Genomic DNA, 13131 nt, shown 5'->3' on the forward strand with positions numbered 1-13131 from the left:
AGCCTGGGCAGCAGAGCAAGACTGTGTCTCAAAAAAAAAAAAAAAAAAAAAAAGACTGACTTTATGGAGCTGATGGGAGCCCTTGGAAGGACTGGCCTCATATCTTGTGTACACAGTTCCTTTGTGGGGTTCCTGGCCTGTAGTAAATACAGTGTCATTTTCTGATAGGCCTAGGAACCTCACGATGTTCTGGGGCCTCAAGAAAAACGGGTTTCACCCAATTCATGCAGGTATGTGCAGGTGCAGACAGATCTTTGGCTGGGCTTAAGAGGTCTTTGGGTGTTGAGTCTGAGAGATTCCTTATGAGGGGTTCCAGCAAAGCCAATTTAGGAGGAATTGTATAAACAGTGATTCTTGCTGTACTTTGGATAAGTATGGTGGGACTGAAGCTTGTTTTGCAGGTAAGTTGTTCCTGCTGTGATTTGCTTTTGATGGAAGTCAGGGACTAGAGAGAGAAAAACTGTGTTTCCAAAGAAAACTATAGTGCTGCCAGGTGCAGTGGCTCACGCCTGTAATCCCAACACTTTGGGAGGCTGAGGTGGGCGGATCATGAGGTCAGGAGTTCGAGACCAGCCTGGCCAACATGGTGAAACCCCGTCTCTACTAAAAATACAAAAATTAGCCAGGCATGGTGGTGGGCACCTGTAATCCCAGCTACTCGGGAAGCTGAGGCAGGAGGATCGCTTGAACCTAGGAGGCGGAGGTTGCAGTGAGCAGAGATCGTGCCACTGCACTCCAGCCTAGGTGAAAGAACAAAACTCCATCTCAAAAAAAAAAAAAAAGAGAGAGAGAAAGAAAAGAAAACTATAGCGTTAGATTAACCTTTGAGTTAATCTGAGTGGCCACGTGGTCATCTATGGTATGCAGCCACCCACAATACCCCTCCTCAGCATAAAGCAGCCAGAAAGGTCATGTCCAGATTCCCCATGATTGAGGAATTGATAAATAGAAACAGGGAACTGAAACCAGCTCCAGTGTCCCATAGAACTGATATTTATGGTTTCTTTTGAATCAACACATTATAGACATTGAGCCTCCCCTTCCTAAAACTCGAGACACTTTTATTTGTCTTATCTGATTTCCTTTCTCAGGAAACCAAGCATCAGGCCTCCCAGATAGTATAAAGAAACTGAAACTTACTGGATTACCACATCTGGAAAAACGAGATGCTATACCCCTTACCCATGATGATTGCCTAACTGACCATCTGCTGCCTGTTGACCCATTCCTCTTCCTTACCCCTTCCTAATTCCTGTTTTCTCAAACATAGTTACACTTCTTCCCTGATGTATAAACCCCTAGTTTTAGTCAGTTGAGGAAAGGGATTTGAGATTGATCTCCCATTTTCCTCAGCTGCAGCACCGAATAAAGCCTTCATCCCTGACAATACTCATTGTCTTGCTGATTGGCCTTCTGTGCAGCAAGCAGCAGGATCTAGATGCAAGGACCTGGCCTTTCTGGTAATATTGTCATCAACCATTTAATGATGTAGACTTGGTCCCCGGCTCATGCTCTGTGTATTTTCTTCTCCATCTACATGCATTGCCTTGATGGTCTCACTCAATATCATGACTTGAAATAACAGTGTAAGGTAACTCCTAAATTCATATATTCATGCTCAAACCTTCTTCCAACATTCAGTCGTAAGTTGAATTGCCTGTGACAGAGATACTTTGTGGTTCTGTAGACATTTCAAACTAAGCATCCTGAGCCTCCAAGCCTCCTCCACTTGCAGCCTCCCCACCTCAGAAGTGGGCAAATCCACTTTTTGTGTGGTCTGGGCCAAATACATGGCTCCCTGCATCACGTGGCGGCTGTGCTGGTCCAAAGAAGGCCCAAAAGAGGGCAGTTTGCGCACACAACGTGTCGGGGCAGGGCTTCCAGATGATCATTCGGCTTTTTTGTGTCTTCCAAGATGATGATCCGGGGAGGAGGGATCTGAAAGGGGGTCAGTCGCCAGGCGAGCTGAGGACCCAGTTCTGCGCCTTTGCCTGTGCCCTGACCTGAAGGAAAGTCCCTGTCTCCCGAGCTCCGATTTTCCCGAGAGAAGAATGCAATGTAACCCTTGCCCCTCGGTTCCCTCCCTCCATCCTTCCCCTCGAGTTCTGCCCACCGTAAAGAGGTGGGTCTGGAGCGTCTCCTCGGGTCCTGGAGTGCCTTTCCCTGGGAGGAAAACTTGCGCCGTGAAGCGTTCCTCCCATTGTTGAACACATGAGGAAAACTACACTACTTAGAAGGCTGTGCATTATGCGTACGGCGGGAGCTGGGCCAATGACGGCCTAGGACGGGGACGATTCCGACGGCTCACGCCGGTGGGGGCGGGACTTCCGAGTTGCTCGCCGCGGACGCCATTTTCTTCTGCACTTCTGTCTGGAGAAGTCTGTAGCCACTGAGGGCCCCGGTCGGGGCCGCTTTGCAGGTCCCTAGTCAGGACCGAGCAGGGGAGTAGGATAGGAATCCCCGCCGCACCTTTGTACGAGCCTGAGCCCCTTCCGTGGGTTTGTTCCTGGGTCGCCGTCAAGCTGCTGTCTCTCCTCCCCCGCTCTTCAGCCCCGCGGTCGCCAGGGGCTGCGCCCTGGGTCTGGAACGCGGTTGCCACCGAGGAGGCGGCGGCCCTGCGTCTGGAACGCCGTTGCCACCGAGGAGGCGGCGGCCCCGAGCGCGCCTGGAAGCCCCGGGCAACCGGCCAGGGCCGGGCACAGGTGGGGTCCGTCAGGCCGCCCGGGGCTCCTCTGTCCCAGCTCTGCGGCCCAGGGGGTGACGTGATGGCGGCAGCGGTGCTGACGGACCGGGCCCAGGTGAGTGGACGGTGGCTTCGCGGTTGCCGCTTCCTTGCCAACGCTGAGGCGGTTCCCGAAGTGGGTGGGAGCCCAGGTATCCCCTGGATTTGTCTTCGCAGTCGTCGTTTGCTTTGGTGTGTGGAGCTGGTTTGCCACTTAATTTATACCTGGCCCTAAGGAGTGTTGGGCCTACTGGAAGGAGCTCCGTAGGTTGTTGAGTGAATGATGCTTCCTCTGGGGACTCCCATCATCCTTGGCCTGCAAGCATCCTCTGGTGGACCAGGTCTCATTCCAGCATGAATTGGGGGCCTGAGGGGGGAAGGGGAGGGCAGGGCAGTAGCAAGCCGACAAATGCGCGAGCAGACAAGGTATATTGTATGTTTAAGGAGGCTCAGGAGGGTGTGTAAGGTTGCCATGGTTTTCCTGCGGCCGCTGAGACGTGGAGGGCAAGAGTGTGTGGTCTTTTCCTGGATGTTCTAGCCATCCGCAACTACTGCAGACATTGTGGCCAGTCAGATGCCCTTACTGTCATCGCTACAGTCTGCATTATCCTTGGCCGCTCGTGTTCCGTGGCCCCAAAGTATCCTGGCGTCAGAGACAAGTTCTGTCGGAACCCAGCAAGGAAAGAGGCCGATGGTTGGTTCATTGTGGAATTTCCTTGGGGGATCTGGGAGACCCAGGGAGATCCCAGAGGGCATGGGAAGCTGGTCTGGAGCCTGTCGTTCCCCAGGTAGATGCAGCCCTTCCAGTGCCGCTCTGTGGGGTCAGTGAGGAATGCTGAGCTTTTTGTGCCCGTGTTCACATACTTTTATTTTGTTTTGAGACAGGGTCTCGCTCTGTCGCCCAGGCTGGAGTACAGTGGTGCAATCTCAGCTCACTGCAGTCTCTGCCTCCCAGGTTCAAGCAATTCTCCTGCCCCAGCCTCCCGAGTAGTTGGGATTACAGGCATGCACTACCACACCTGGCTGATTTTTGTATTTTTAGTAGAGATTGGGTTTCACCATATTTGCCAGGCTGGTCTTCAACTCCTGGCCTCAAGCGATCCGCCCACCTCGACCTCCCAAAGTGCTGGGATTACACGCATGAGCCACCATGCCCGGCCCACAGATACGTTTTTCAGGGCTAATTGAAATGGACTTAATGTCAGAAATGAGTGGAAATGCTTATAACTCCATCGCATTAGATTTGCTTTGATGCTGGGGGAGTGTTGGAGTTACACTGTTAGATCGTGAATCATAGTAACCCCATGTTTAGATCCTATCTATGGTGGTGAGATGTGTGACTGGGTGAATTGATAGCGCTTCCTTAGCATGAAGTCGTTGACTGTGAAGGTGATGATGGTGTTGACTGCAGGGACTGTGAAAGGATTAATAAAAATCCCAGAGCACACTGAGCATTGAATACTTTAAATTTAACAACTGTTACTAGTGGGAAGTGTTATTGTATTGATCCAGAAATCAAGGCTCAGAGAAATGAAATGCTGTCTTTGAGGTAAGAGCTGTCAAGTGTCAGTTTCAAGTGTTTGGAGCTAGGAACTTCTAGTCACTGTGTTTACACAGGATGTGAAGCCTTCAACATGGGGCAGGCACCTAGCTGGACCAGTGAGACTCAGGTACTGCTGTTGTAACCATTATTGCTATTATTACCATTTCCCTGTCGTTTTAGAGCCCTTAGCTTCTGTATTTCACAGTCCACAAGTTGTTTCCGTTGTCCTGTGTCATTCTCTAATGGCTGTTAAATAGGAGGCTTCTCTCCTTTACTCTGGTATTATGTTAAAAGCATCTATCTTCCCTCTTGAGCCCAGCACAGAGCTAGGCCCTCAGGAGGTGCTCTGTGATTCAGGCCGCCATCACTGTACACCTTTTCCAGTGGAGCACAGTCTGTGATCTCATTCAGCAGCTGAAAGGCCAATACTACTAATTCTGTTTGACTTTCCAGGTGTCTGTGACCTTTGATGATGTGGCTGTGACTTTCACCAAGGAGGAGTGGGGGCAGCTGGACCTAGCTCAGCGGACCCTGTACCAGGAGGTGATGCTGGAAAACTGTGGGCTCCTGGTGTCTCTGGGTAAGGCCTTCCTTCCCCCTCCACCATGCAGGTGACCTGCCACTTCCTTCATTCCACCTTCTGACTCCAGGCCTGGCTGCACAAGAAGGCCTCTGGAATCTACCTTGCCTCTTTCCCACAGCTTTAGTCATTTTCTACAGTAACCTCTTCCTATCTGGTCTCCTATATCTCTAGGCTAAAGACAGGGTACTCTTTGGCTCCCAGCCAAAGGAGAAGGTGGTAAAAGGAAATGGGGTGTTTTGCAAACTCAAAGGTAATTTTCAGCTGTGCCTCATGAGGGGCTGGTGTAGGAACTGAGAACCACCACGATGGTGTCCTGGCTTCTCTGTCTGGGTCTGCTCATGTCACGTCTATTCTCTATGGCTTTTTCTGCCTTAGTGAGTTCAAGACAAGAGTGGCCACCTGGATTAGGGTTCTCTAAAGGGACAGAACTAATAGAATAGATATATATAAAAAGGACAGTTTATTAAGTAGTAATAACTCATGATTACAAGGTCCCACAGTAGGCTGTCTGCAAGCTGAGGAGCAAGGAAGCCAGTCCAAGTCCCAAAGCTGAAGAACTTGAGGGCAGGAAGCATCCAGCATGGGAGAAAGATGTAGGCTGGTAGGCTAGGCCAGTCTAGTCTTTTCATGTATTTCTGCCTACTTTATATGCTGGCCTCACTGGCAGCTGATTAGATGGTGCCCACCCAGATTAAGGGGGGGGTCTGCCTTTCCCAGCCCACTGACTCAAATGTTGATCTCTTTTGGCAGCACCCTCACAGACACACCCAGGATCAGTACGTTGCATCCTTCAATCCAATCAAGTTGACACATTAATAAAAATCCCAGAGCACACTGAGCATTGAATACTTTCTCTTTAAATTTAACAACTGTTACTGGTGGGAAGTATTATTGTATTGATCCAGAAATAAAGGCTCAGATAAATGAAATGATGTTTTTGAGGTAACAGCTGTCAAGTGTCCGTTTCAAGTGTTTGGAGCTAGGGACTTCTCGTGACTGTGTTAACACAGGATGTGAAGCCTTCAACATGGGCCAGGCACCTAGCTGAACCTAGCTGTTAACCATCACAACTCCATCCCTTGTCAACTTGAACCCATACACATCTCCTGAGATCATACATAATCTTCAAATAAAGACAATAATAAGGTCATAATTATGCTTAACATAATACAAGTATCGTTCATGCAACCGAAACACATTAATCCCCAACCCAAGTGTTATTACATAAAGGTAGCAATACTTAAATGCTGATATGAAGTCAGTAAATCTTACGTCACATGATAAAGGAAATAAAATGCAGGTGTTTTCTTAGTACAAGTGTATACATCACAAACATGTTTTTAATAAAAGAAGGAGGAAATACAACAATTACAGTCCTCATTTCTGCAACTGGTCACTTGGTCGTAGTTGGTATTAATGACTACCTTCTTCTCCTGCACATTCTGTATTCACTTTGCCTTCAGCAAGCACCTCAGCAGGTCATGGTTTTTTTCCTGGTGGAGTGACCCAAACCTTCATTCCTGAAGGGTCTGGGCCATTTGTAATCCTGCCTGGATTGGGCTGTTGTAGCTTCCCATTGACCTTAATCACAGGGCATGGTAATACTAAGAGATGCCCTAATGGATCTTCTGTATTCCATGCATACTCTTCCTTACCTCCATTGTGGAGTAGTAGACTGATTTCGTCTTGATAGTCTGGGTCATTCATCCCAGCCAACACTGTAACTCCCTTCTTAGCCTATTGACTTAAAGGTAGGAGGAGCCCAAAGTGTCCAGGTGGCAATCTTAACTTCCAGTTTAATGGAATCGTTGTGTCTCCTGGTGGCAGCATTCCTCCCTCTGAAACTAGGACTTCTAGGCCAACGGAATGTAATGTCGCGGGAATAGGAAGCAAAATTTTGCTAGTTGCTCACTAGGGATGATGTTGAGTGGTGCCATTTGTACTTCCACCCCTTGATTCCTGGACCCATGAATCCTGGCTATGGGAGAAACAGTACCATATATTGGATGCTAATTCAGAGCATACATGGCCTACTGGAGAACTTTGCCCCAGCCCTGCAAAGTATTGTCACTAGTTGGAGTAATTGTGACTTCAAAAGGTCATTCCACCATTCTATCAATCCAGTTGCTTCAGGATTATGGGGAACATGGTAAGATCAGTGAATTCTGTGAGCATGAGCCCACTGCTACACTTCTTTAGCCATAAAGTGAGTGCCTTGGTCAGAGGCAATGCTGTGTGGAATACCATTACGGTGGATAAGGCATTCCATGAGTCTGTGAATGGTAGTCTTGGCAGAAGCATTGCGTGCAGGATAAGCAAACCCATATCCAGAGTAAGTGTCTGTTCTAGTGAGGACAGACCTCTGCCCTTTCCATGATGGAAGAGGTCCAATATAATCAACCTGCCACCAGGTAGCTGGCTGATCACCCCGAGGGATGGTGCCATATTGAGGGCTCAGTGTTGGTCTCTGCTGCTGGCAGATTGGGCACTCAGCAGTGGCTGTAGCCGGGTCAGCCTTGGTAAGTGGAAGTCCATGTTGCTGAGCCCATGCGTAACCTCCATCCCTGCCACTATGACCATTTTGTTCATGGGCCCATTGCACGATGACGGGGTGGCTGGGGAAAGAGGCTGAGTGGTGTCCACAGAACAGGTCATCCTATACACTTGATTATTAAAACCTTTCTCTGCTGAGGTCATCCGTTGGTGAGTACTCACATGGGATACAGATATCTTCACAGTTTTTGACCACTCAGGTCCTTCCACATCCCTCTTGCCCAGATTTCTTTGTCACCAACTTTCCAGTCATGCTTCTTCGAAGTCCCTGACCATCCAGCCAAACCATTGGCTACAGCCCATGAATCAGTATATAATCACACATCTTCTCATTTCTCCTTCCATGGAAAGTGCACAGCCAGGTGCACTGCTCCAAGTTCTGCCCACCGGGAAATTTCCCTTCGCCACTGTCCTTCAGGGATGTCCTAGAAAGGGGCTGTAGTGCTGCAGCTGTCCACTTTCAGGTGGTTCCTGCATATCATACAGAACCATCTGTGAACCAGGCCCTAGTCTTCTCTTCCTCTGTCAACCGATCATAGGGAACTTCCCGTGAGGCCATCGGTGCAGGCTGGGGGAGAGAAGGTGGGGTGGCAGGAGTGGAGTCCGTGGGCATTTGAGCCACTTCCTCATGTAACTTACTTGTGCCTTCAGGATCTGCTTGAGCCCAATCACATATATACCACTTTCATCTGATGATGGAATGCTGCTGTGCGTGACCCACTTTATGGCTAGCTGGGTCAGAAAGCACCCAGTTCATGGTAGGCAGTTCAGGTTGCATGGTGATTTGATGACCCATAGTGTAACAGGCCAAGAGCTGTCTCTCAAAAGGAGAGTAGTTATCTGCAGAAGATGGCGGGTCCTTGCTCCAAAATCCTAGAGGCCTTCGCTGTGATTCACCTATGGGGGCCTGCCAAAGGCTCCAAACAGCATCCCTATCTGCCACTGACACCTCAAGCACCATTGGATCTGCTGGGTCTTAGGGGCCAAGTGGCAGAGCAGCTTGCACAGCAGCCTAGACCTGCCTGTTGCAGAGCCTTCTCCTGTTCTGGATCCCACTCAAAACTGGCAGCCATTTGGGTCACTTGATAAATGGGCTGGAGTGGCATACCCAAATGAGGAATGTGTTGCCTCCAAAAACCAAATAGGCCCACTAGGCATTGTGCCTCTTTCTTGCTTGTAGGAGGGACCAAATGCAGCAACTTACTCTTCACCTTAGAAGGCATATCTTGACAGGCCACGCACCACTGGACCCCTAGAAATTTTACTGAGGTAGAAGGTCCCTAAATTTTAGTCAGATTTATTTCCCATCCTCTGGCACACAGATGTCTTACTAGTAAGTCCAGTGTGTTTGCTACTTCTTGCTACTGGATCCAGTCGGCATAATGTCATAAATGTAATGGACTAATGTGATGTCTTGTGGAAGCAAAAAGCGATCAAGGTCTCTCTGAATAAGATTACGACACAAAGTCGGAGAGTTGATAGGCCCCTAGGGTAGGACCGTGAAGGTATATTGCTGGCCTTGCCAGCTGAAGGCAAATTGCTTCTGGTGGGCCTTATGGGCAGGAATGGAGAAAAAGCCATTTGCCAAGTCAGCGGCTGAATACCAGGTACCAGGAGATGTGTTAATTTGCTCAAGCAATGAAACCACATCTGGTATAGCAGCTGCAATTGGAGCCACCACCTGGTTAAGCTTTCTATAATTCACGGTCATTCTCTAAGATCCATCTGTCTTCTGCTCAGGCCAGATGGAAGAGTTGAATGGGGATGTGGTGGGAATCACCACCCCTGCATCACTCAAGTCCTTGATGGTGGCACTAATCTCCACAGTCCCTCCAGGGATGTGATACTGTTTTTGATTTACTATTTTTCTAGGTAGAGGTGGCTCTAATGGCTTCCATTTGGCCTTTCCCACCTTAATAGCCTTCACCCTAACAGGGAGCCAGTGTGGGGGTTCTGCCAGCTGCTAAGTATGTCTGTGCCTATTACACATTCTGGCACTGGGAAAATGACCACAGGTTGAGTCTGGGGACCCACTGGACCCACTGTAAGTCAGGCCTGAGCTAAAACTCCTGACCTCCATAAGCCCCTACTTTAACTGGAGGACACAATGATGTTTTGGGTCCCCTGGAATCAGCGTCAGCTCAGAGCCAGTGTCCTGTAGTCCCCGAAATGTCTGATCATTTCCCTTTCCCCAGTGCACAGTTACCCTGGTAAAAAGCCAGAGGTCTCCTTAGGGAAGGATGAGAGAAGGATTAACAGCATAAATTGTCAGTAGTGTAGTGGGGTCCTTCCTCAAGGGACCTGGCCTCCCCTTCATTCAAGGGGTTCTGGGTCTGTAAACTAGCCCAAGTCTGGAAATTGATTGAAGGGCCATGATTCTGTTTTTGTAATTCAAATTAGTCTTTTGTCCATTCGACCTGGAAGTTTTCTGCTTATATAAATTAAATAGGATTGCAGTAGGCTTCCTATCAGTTTCATTTCTAGGAACACTGTGATTAATTAGCCAACGCCAGAAATCTACATGAGTCAGACTATTCTGATTGCTGCTTTGTCTCTGTTGTCCATTATGATAGCTATGCCTACCTTGCCTTTGATGGTTGAGTGCCACCACTTGGCGCCTGCCACCTCGGGATCCAGTTATTCCCAATGTATTAAATTTTTGTAGGTGAGTGACTGAAATTCCAACTGCTGGATCTGGCAATTACAGGGCTCTTCAAAGATGCAGATGCTGCCCTCGCAAATCTATTTTGCAAGCCATTGGTTAAGGTTATGTCTTATGGACCCTCCCAGCTGGGATGAGTAGGTCTAAAGTGACTAATCTACTCCATCATCCCAATCTCCCTAAGCCTTTGGATCCCTTCCTCTACATTAGACCAAGGGAGATCAAGCATTCCCAGCTCACCCATGATGGGCCATCTTTTAATCCATATTTCAGCTAGCCAAGCAAATAAGCTATTGGAACCTTTTTTAACTCCTCAAGCTGCAACATTAAATGCAGGATCCCTACTTAGTGAGCCCAAATCAATAAATTCAGCCTGATGCATCTGTATGTTCCTTCCAGCATTATCCCACACCGTTAATATCCATTCCCGTGCCTGTTCTCCAAATTTCTGCTTATATAAATTAGAAAACTCAATTCCTTTCAAGTGTAGCTCACCTCCCCATGGGTCACACTCTGAACCTCACTTCTGTGGGCCCATGGGGACTTTAGTTATAGGTCTAGAAGCAAACAAAGGTGTTGAGGGTGCTAGAGGAGAATCGATATTATCTTGCCTGGCAACTGCCTCAGGGGAGGCCATCACTGTTGCCTCAGGCAGCACAGGGTTTATCTCCTCAGACAAAGGTGGAAAGGCTGATGGCAGCATGGGTCAGGGAGAGGATGTTGCCACTACTGGGGATGCCATTTTCCTTTCTCTTTCTTCTGCCTATTAAACCTCCACTCCTAAAAAAAAAAAGAAAGAAAGAAAATGATGAACTCAGGGATTCTAACTCCTGGCTTCAGAAGCAGATACTAAGCCTCAAATCTGCTAAGATTGCCCTGAGTGAGTCTTATCTCCTGTAGAGAAAGAGCTGAAATTGTAGAAAAACAGACATAAGCTAGTCATGTGAGTGGCTGGCCTGCAACAAAAGGTGCATGCACAGCCTCACCAGGTGTCTACTGTTAAAGTGAGGGCACTGATTGGAAAAGAATGGGACCCTGAAACTTGGAATAGGGATGTGTAGGAGAACCCTGATGAAGCTGGGGACCCTGAGCTTGTAAACTCTGATGAACCTTTTTTGCCATCCCCAAATGCCATCCCAGGGCTTTGGGAGGCCAAGTTGGGAGGATCACTTGAGCCTAGAAGTTTGAGGCAAAGCCTGGGCAACATAGTGAGACCCTGTCTCTAAAATAAGTTGAAAAAAAAAAAAAAGCCACTCAGTACCCTGTTTTACTCCCCCACCCCACCCCGACCTTTGGGTCTTGTCTTTTTCTTTGTCTTTGTCTCTTGTCTCTTGTGTCTTGTCTCTTGTGTCTTGTGTCTTGTCTTGTCTTGTCTTGTCTTGTCTTGTCTTTTCTCTTTTCCTTTTCTTTTGTTTTCTTTTCTTTTCTTTTTCTGTCTCGCTGTCTTGCCCAGGTTGGAATACAGTGGCACAATCTCGGCTCACTGCCTTTGCCTCCTAGGTTCAAGCAATTCTTACGCCTCAGCCACCTAAGTAGCTGGGACTACAGGTGTGTGCCACCACACCCAGTTCGTTTTTGTATTTTTATTAAAGACAGGATTTTGCCATGTTGGCCAGGCTCGCCTCGAACTCCTGAGCTGAAGTGATCCATCCGCCTCAGCCTCCCAAAGTGCTGGGATTACAGGCGTGAGCCACCACACCCACCCTTTACTTTTTATAATAAAAATTTTTTTATACATTTGTTATATATGTGCCATATATAATTACCATATATGATTTGTTATAAACATTAGTATATAAATGCTGGATTTCTAATTGGATCAAATTATGGACATTGTTTTAATTTACTTATTGTATGTATATATATATACACAACTTATTTATGTGAAGATATTTATATATGTAGTTTTTAAGACTAAATAAGGGTGGTATTATGTTTGCTAGGCCTGGCATTTGTATGGTACATAAGGTTTAAAAGTTCACTTTCTTTTTTCTGCCCCTTGGGTTTGTAGCTGCCTTTTTCTTTTTTTCGTTATTTCTCTCTTTGTGTTTTAGGCTTTTGGCATCCAGAAGTAGTGGATCTTACTTTCTGTCCCTGGGTAGTAAAAAGAAGCTGGGGAGAGGAAGAGGTTTGATGCCTCTAGGCAGCTGCCTCTCCCTGGTACAGCCTCTGTCCCAAGTGTAATCAGTCCCCCGCTAAATGACTAGTCTCTTACAGGATGGGAAGAGAGAATAAATAACTCAGTTAAGCAGCCCACCGGTGACTTTGGTGTTGGCTTGGTTGATTGGACTTGTATCCCAACACAGTCCATCAGAGGAAGTCTCTACTCACTACCTTTTGTGAGGAGCCTCAGCCTTGTATATTACCCCGTAAACCAACCCAGAAACTAGGTGTGTTTATGTTGGAAAAGTAGACTAAGGAGATCAGTCTGTCCCAGAACGGTGCCAGCTGGGGAATTACTGCCCTTGCGTATCTAGACTGTGGCATCTTTAAACACTGGAAGGATCTGAGGAGCACTCCTTTAGGATTCCTACAGCACTTTAGGCCAGAAACCCATGGCAGCAAATGCCAGACGCAGCTGAAGCACAAGGCTGCCAGCATCTAGCAGCCTTCGCCGGGCAGAACTTTCTGTGTGGTACAATCCCTTAGTGAGCTGATCTTCAACCTTCCCATGAGCGCAGAGTCAGCCTGCTGGGTGCACCAGTTGTATTAATTTGTATCTGTGGGCCAAGTGTGGTAGCTCATGCCTGTAGTCCCAGCAGTATGGGAGGCAAGAGGGTTGCTTGAGCCCAGGAGTTTGAGACCAGCCTGAGCAATAAAGTGAGACCCAGCCTCTACAAAAAAAATCAAAAAAATTATCTGGGCGTGGTGGCACATGCCTGTAGTCCCAGCTACTCCTGAGGCTGAGATAGGGAAGATTGCCTGAGCCTGGGAGGTAGAGGCTGCAGTGAGCCATGATCACACCACTGCACTGCAGCCTGGGCGACAGAGTGAGACCCTGTCTCAAAAAAAAGCAAATTTGTACCCATGGGATTTTAATTTATAGCAGTGACTTAGTGATGACACAG

General features: G+C 47.9%; 1 protein-coding gene across 3 annotated transcripts in view; it reads left to right on the forward strand.

Moving 5' to 3' along the window:
* The first annotated feature begins 2311 nt into the window (after positions 1-2311).
* ZNF264 (zinc finger protein 264) overlaps positions 2312-13131 on the forward strand; it is a 31486-nt gene continuing 20666 nt past the window's right edge. The window contains exons 1-2 of one of the 3 annotated variants that reach the window (XM_003316700.5): positions 2312-2798; positions 4719-4845. In XM_003316700.5, the coding sequence (XP_003316748.1) occupies positions 2766-2798; positions 4719-4845 (160 nt within the window). In that variant the 5' untranslated portion in view covers positions 2312-2765. The remainder of the gene's footprint in view (positions 2799-4718; positions 4846-13131) is intronic. The other 2 variants (XM_024351688.3, XM_054673013.2) reach the window with 2 other exon arrangements.

Source organism: Pan troglodytes, chromosome 20 (genome assembly GCF_028858775.2).
Source record: "Pan troglodytes isolate AG18354 chromosome 20, NHGRI_mPanTro3-v2.0_pri, whole genome shotgun sequence".
Lineage (NCBI taxonomy): Eukaryota > Metazoa > Chordata > Mammalia > Primates > Hominidae > Pan > Pan troglodytes.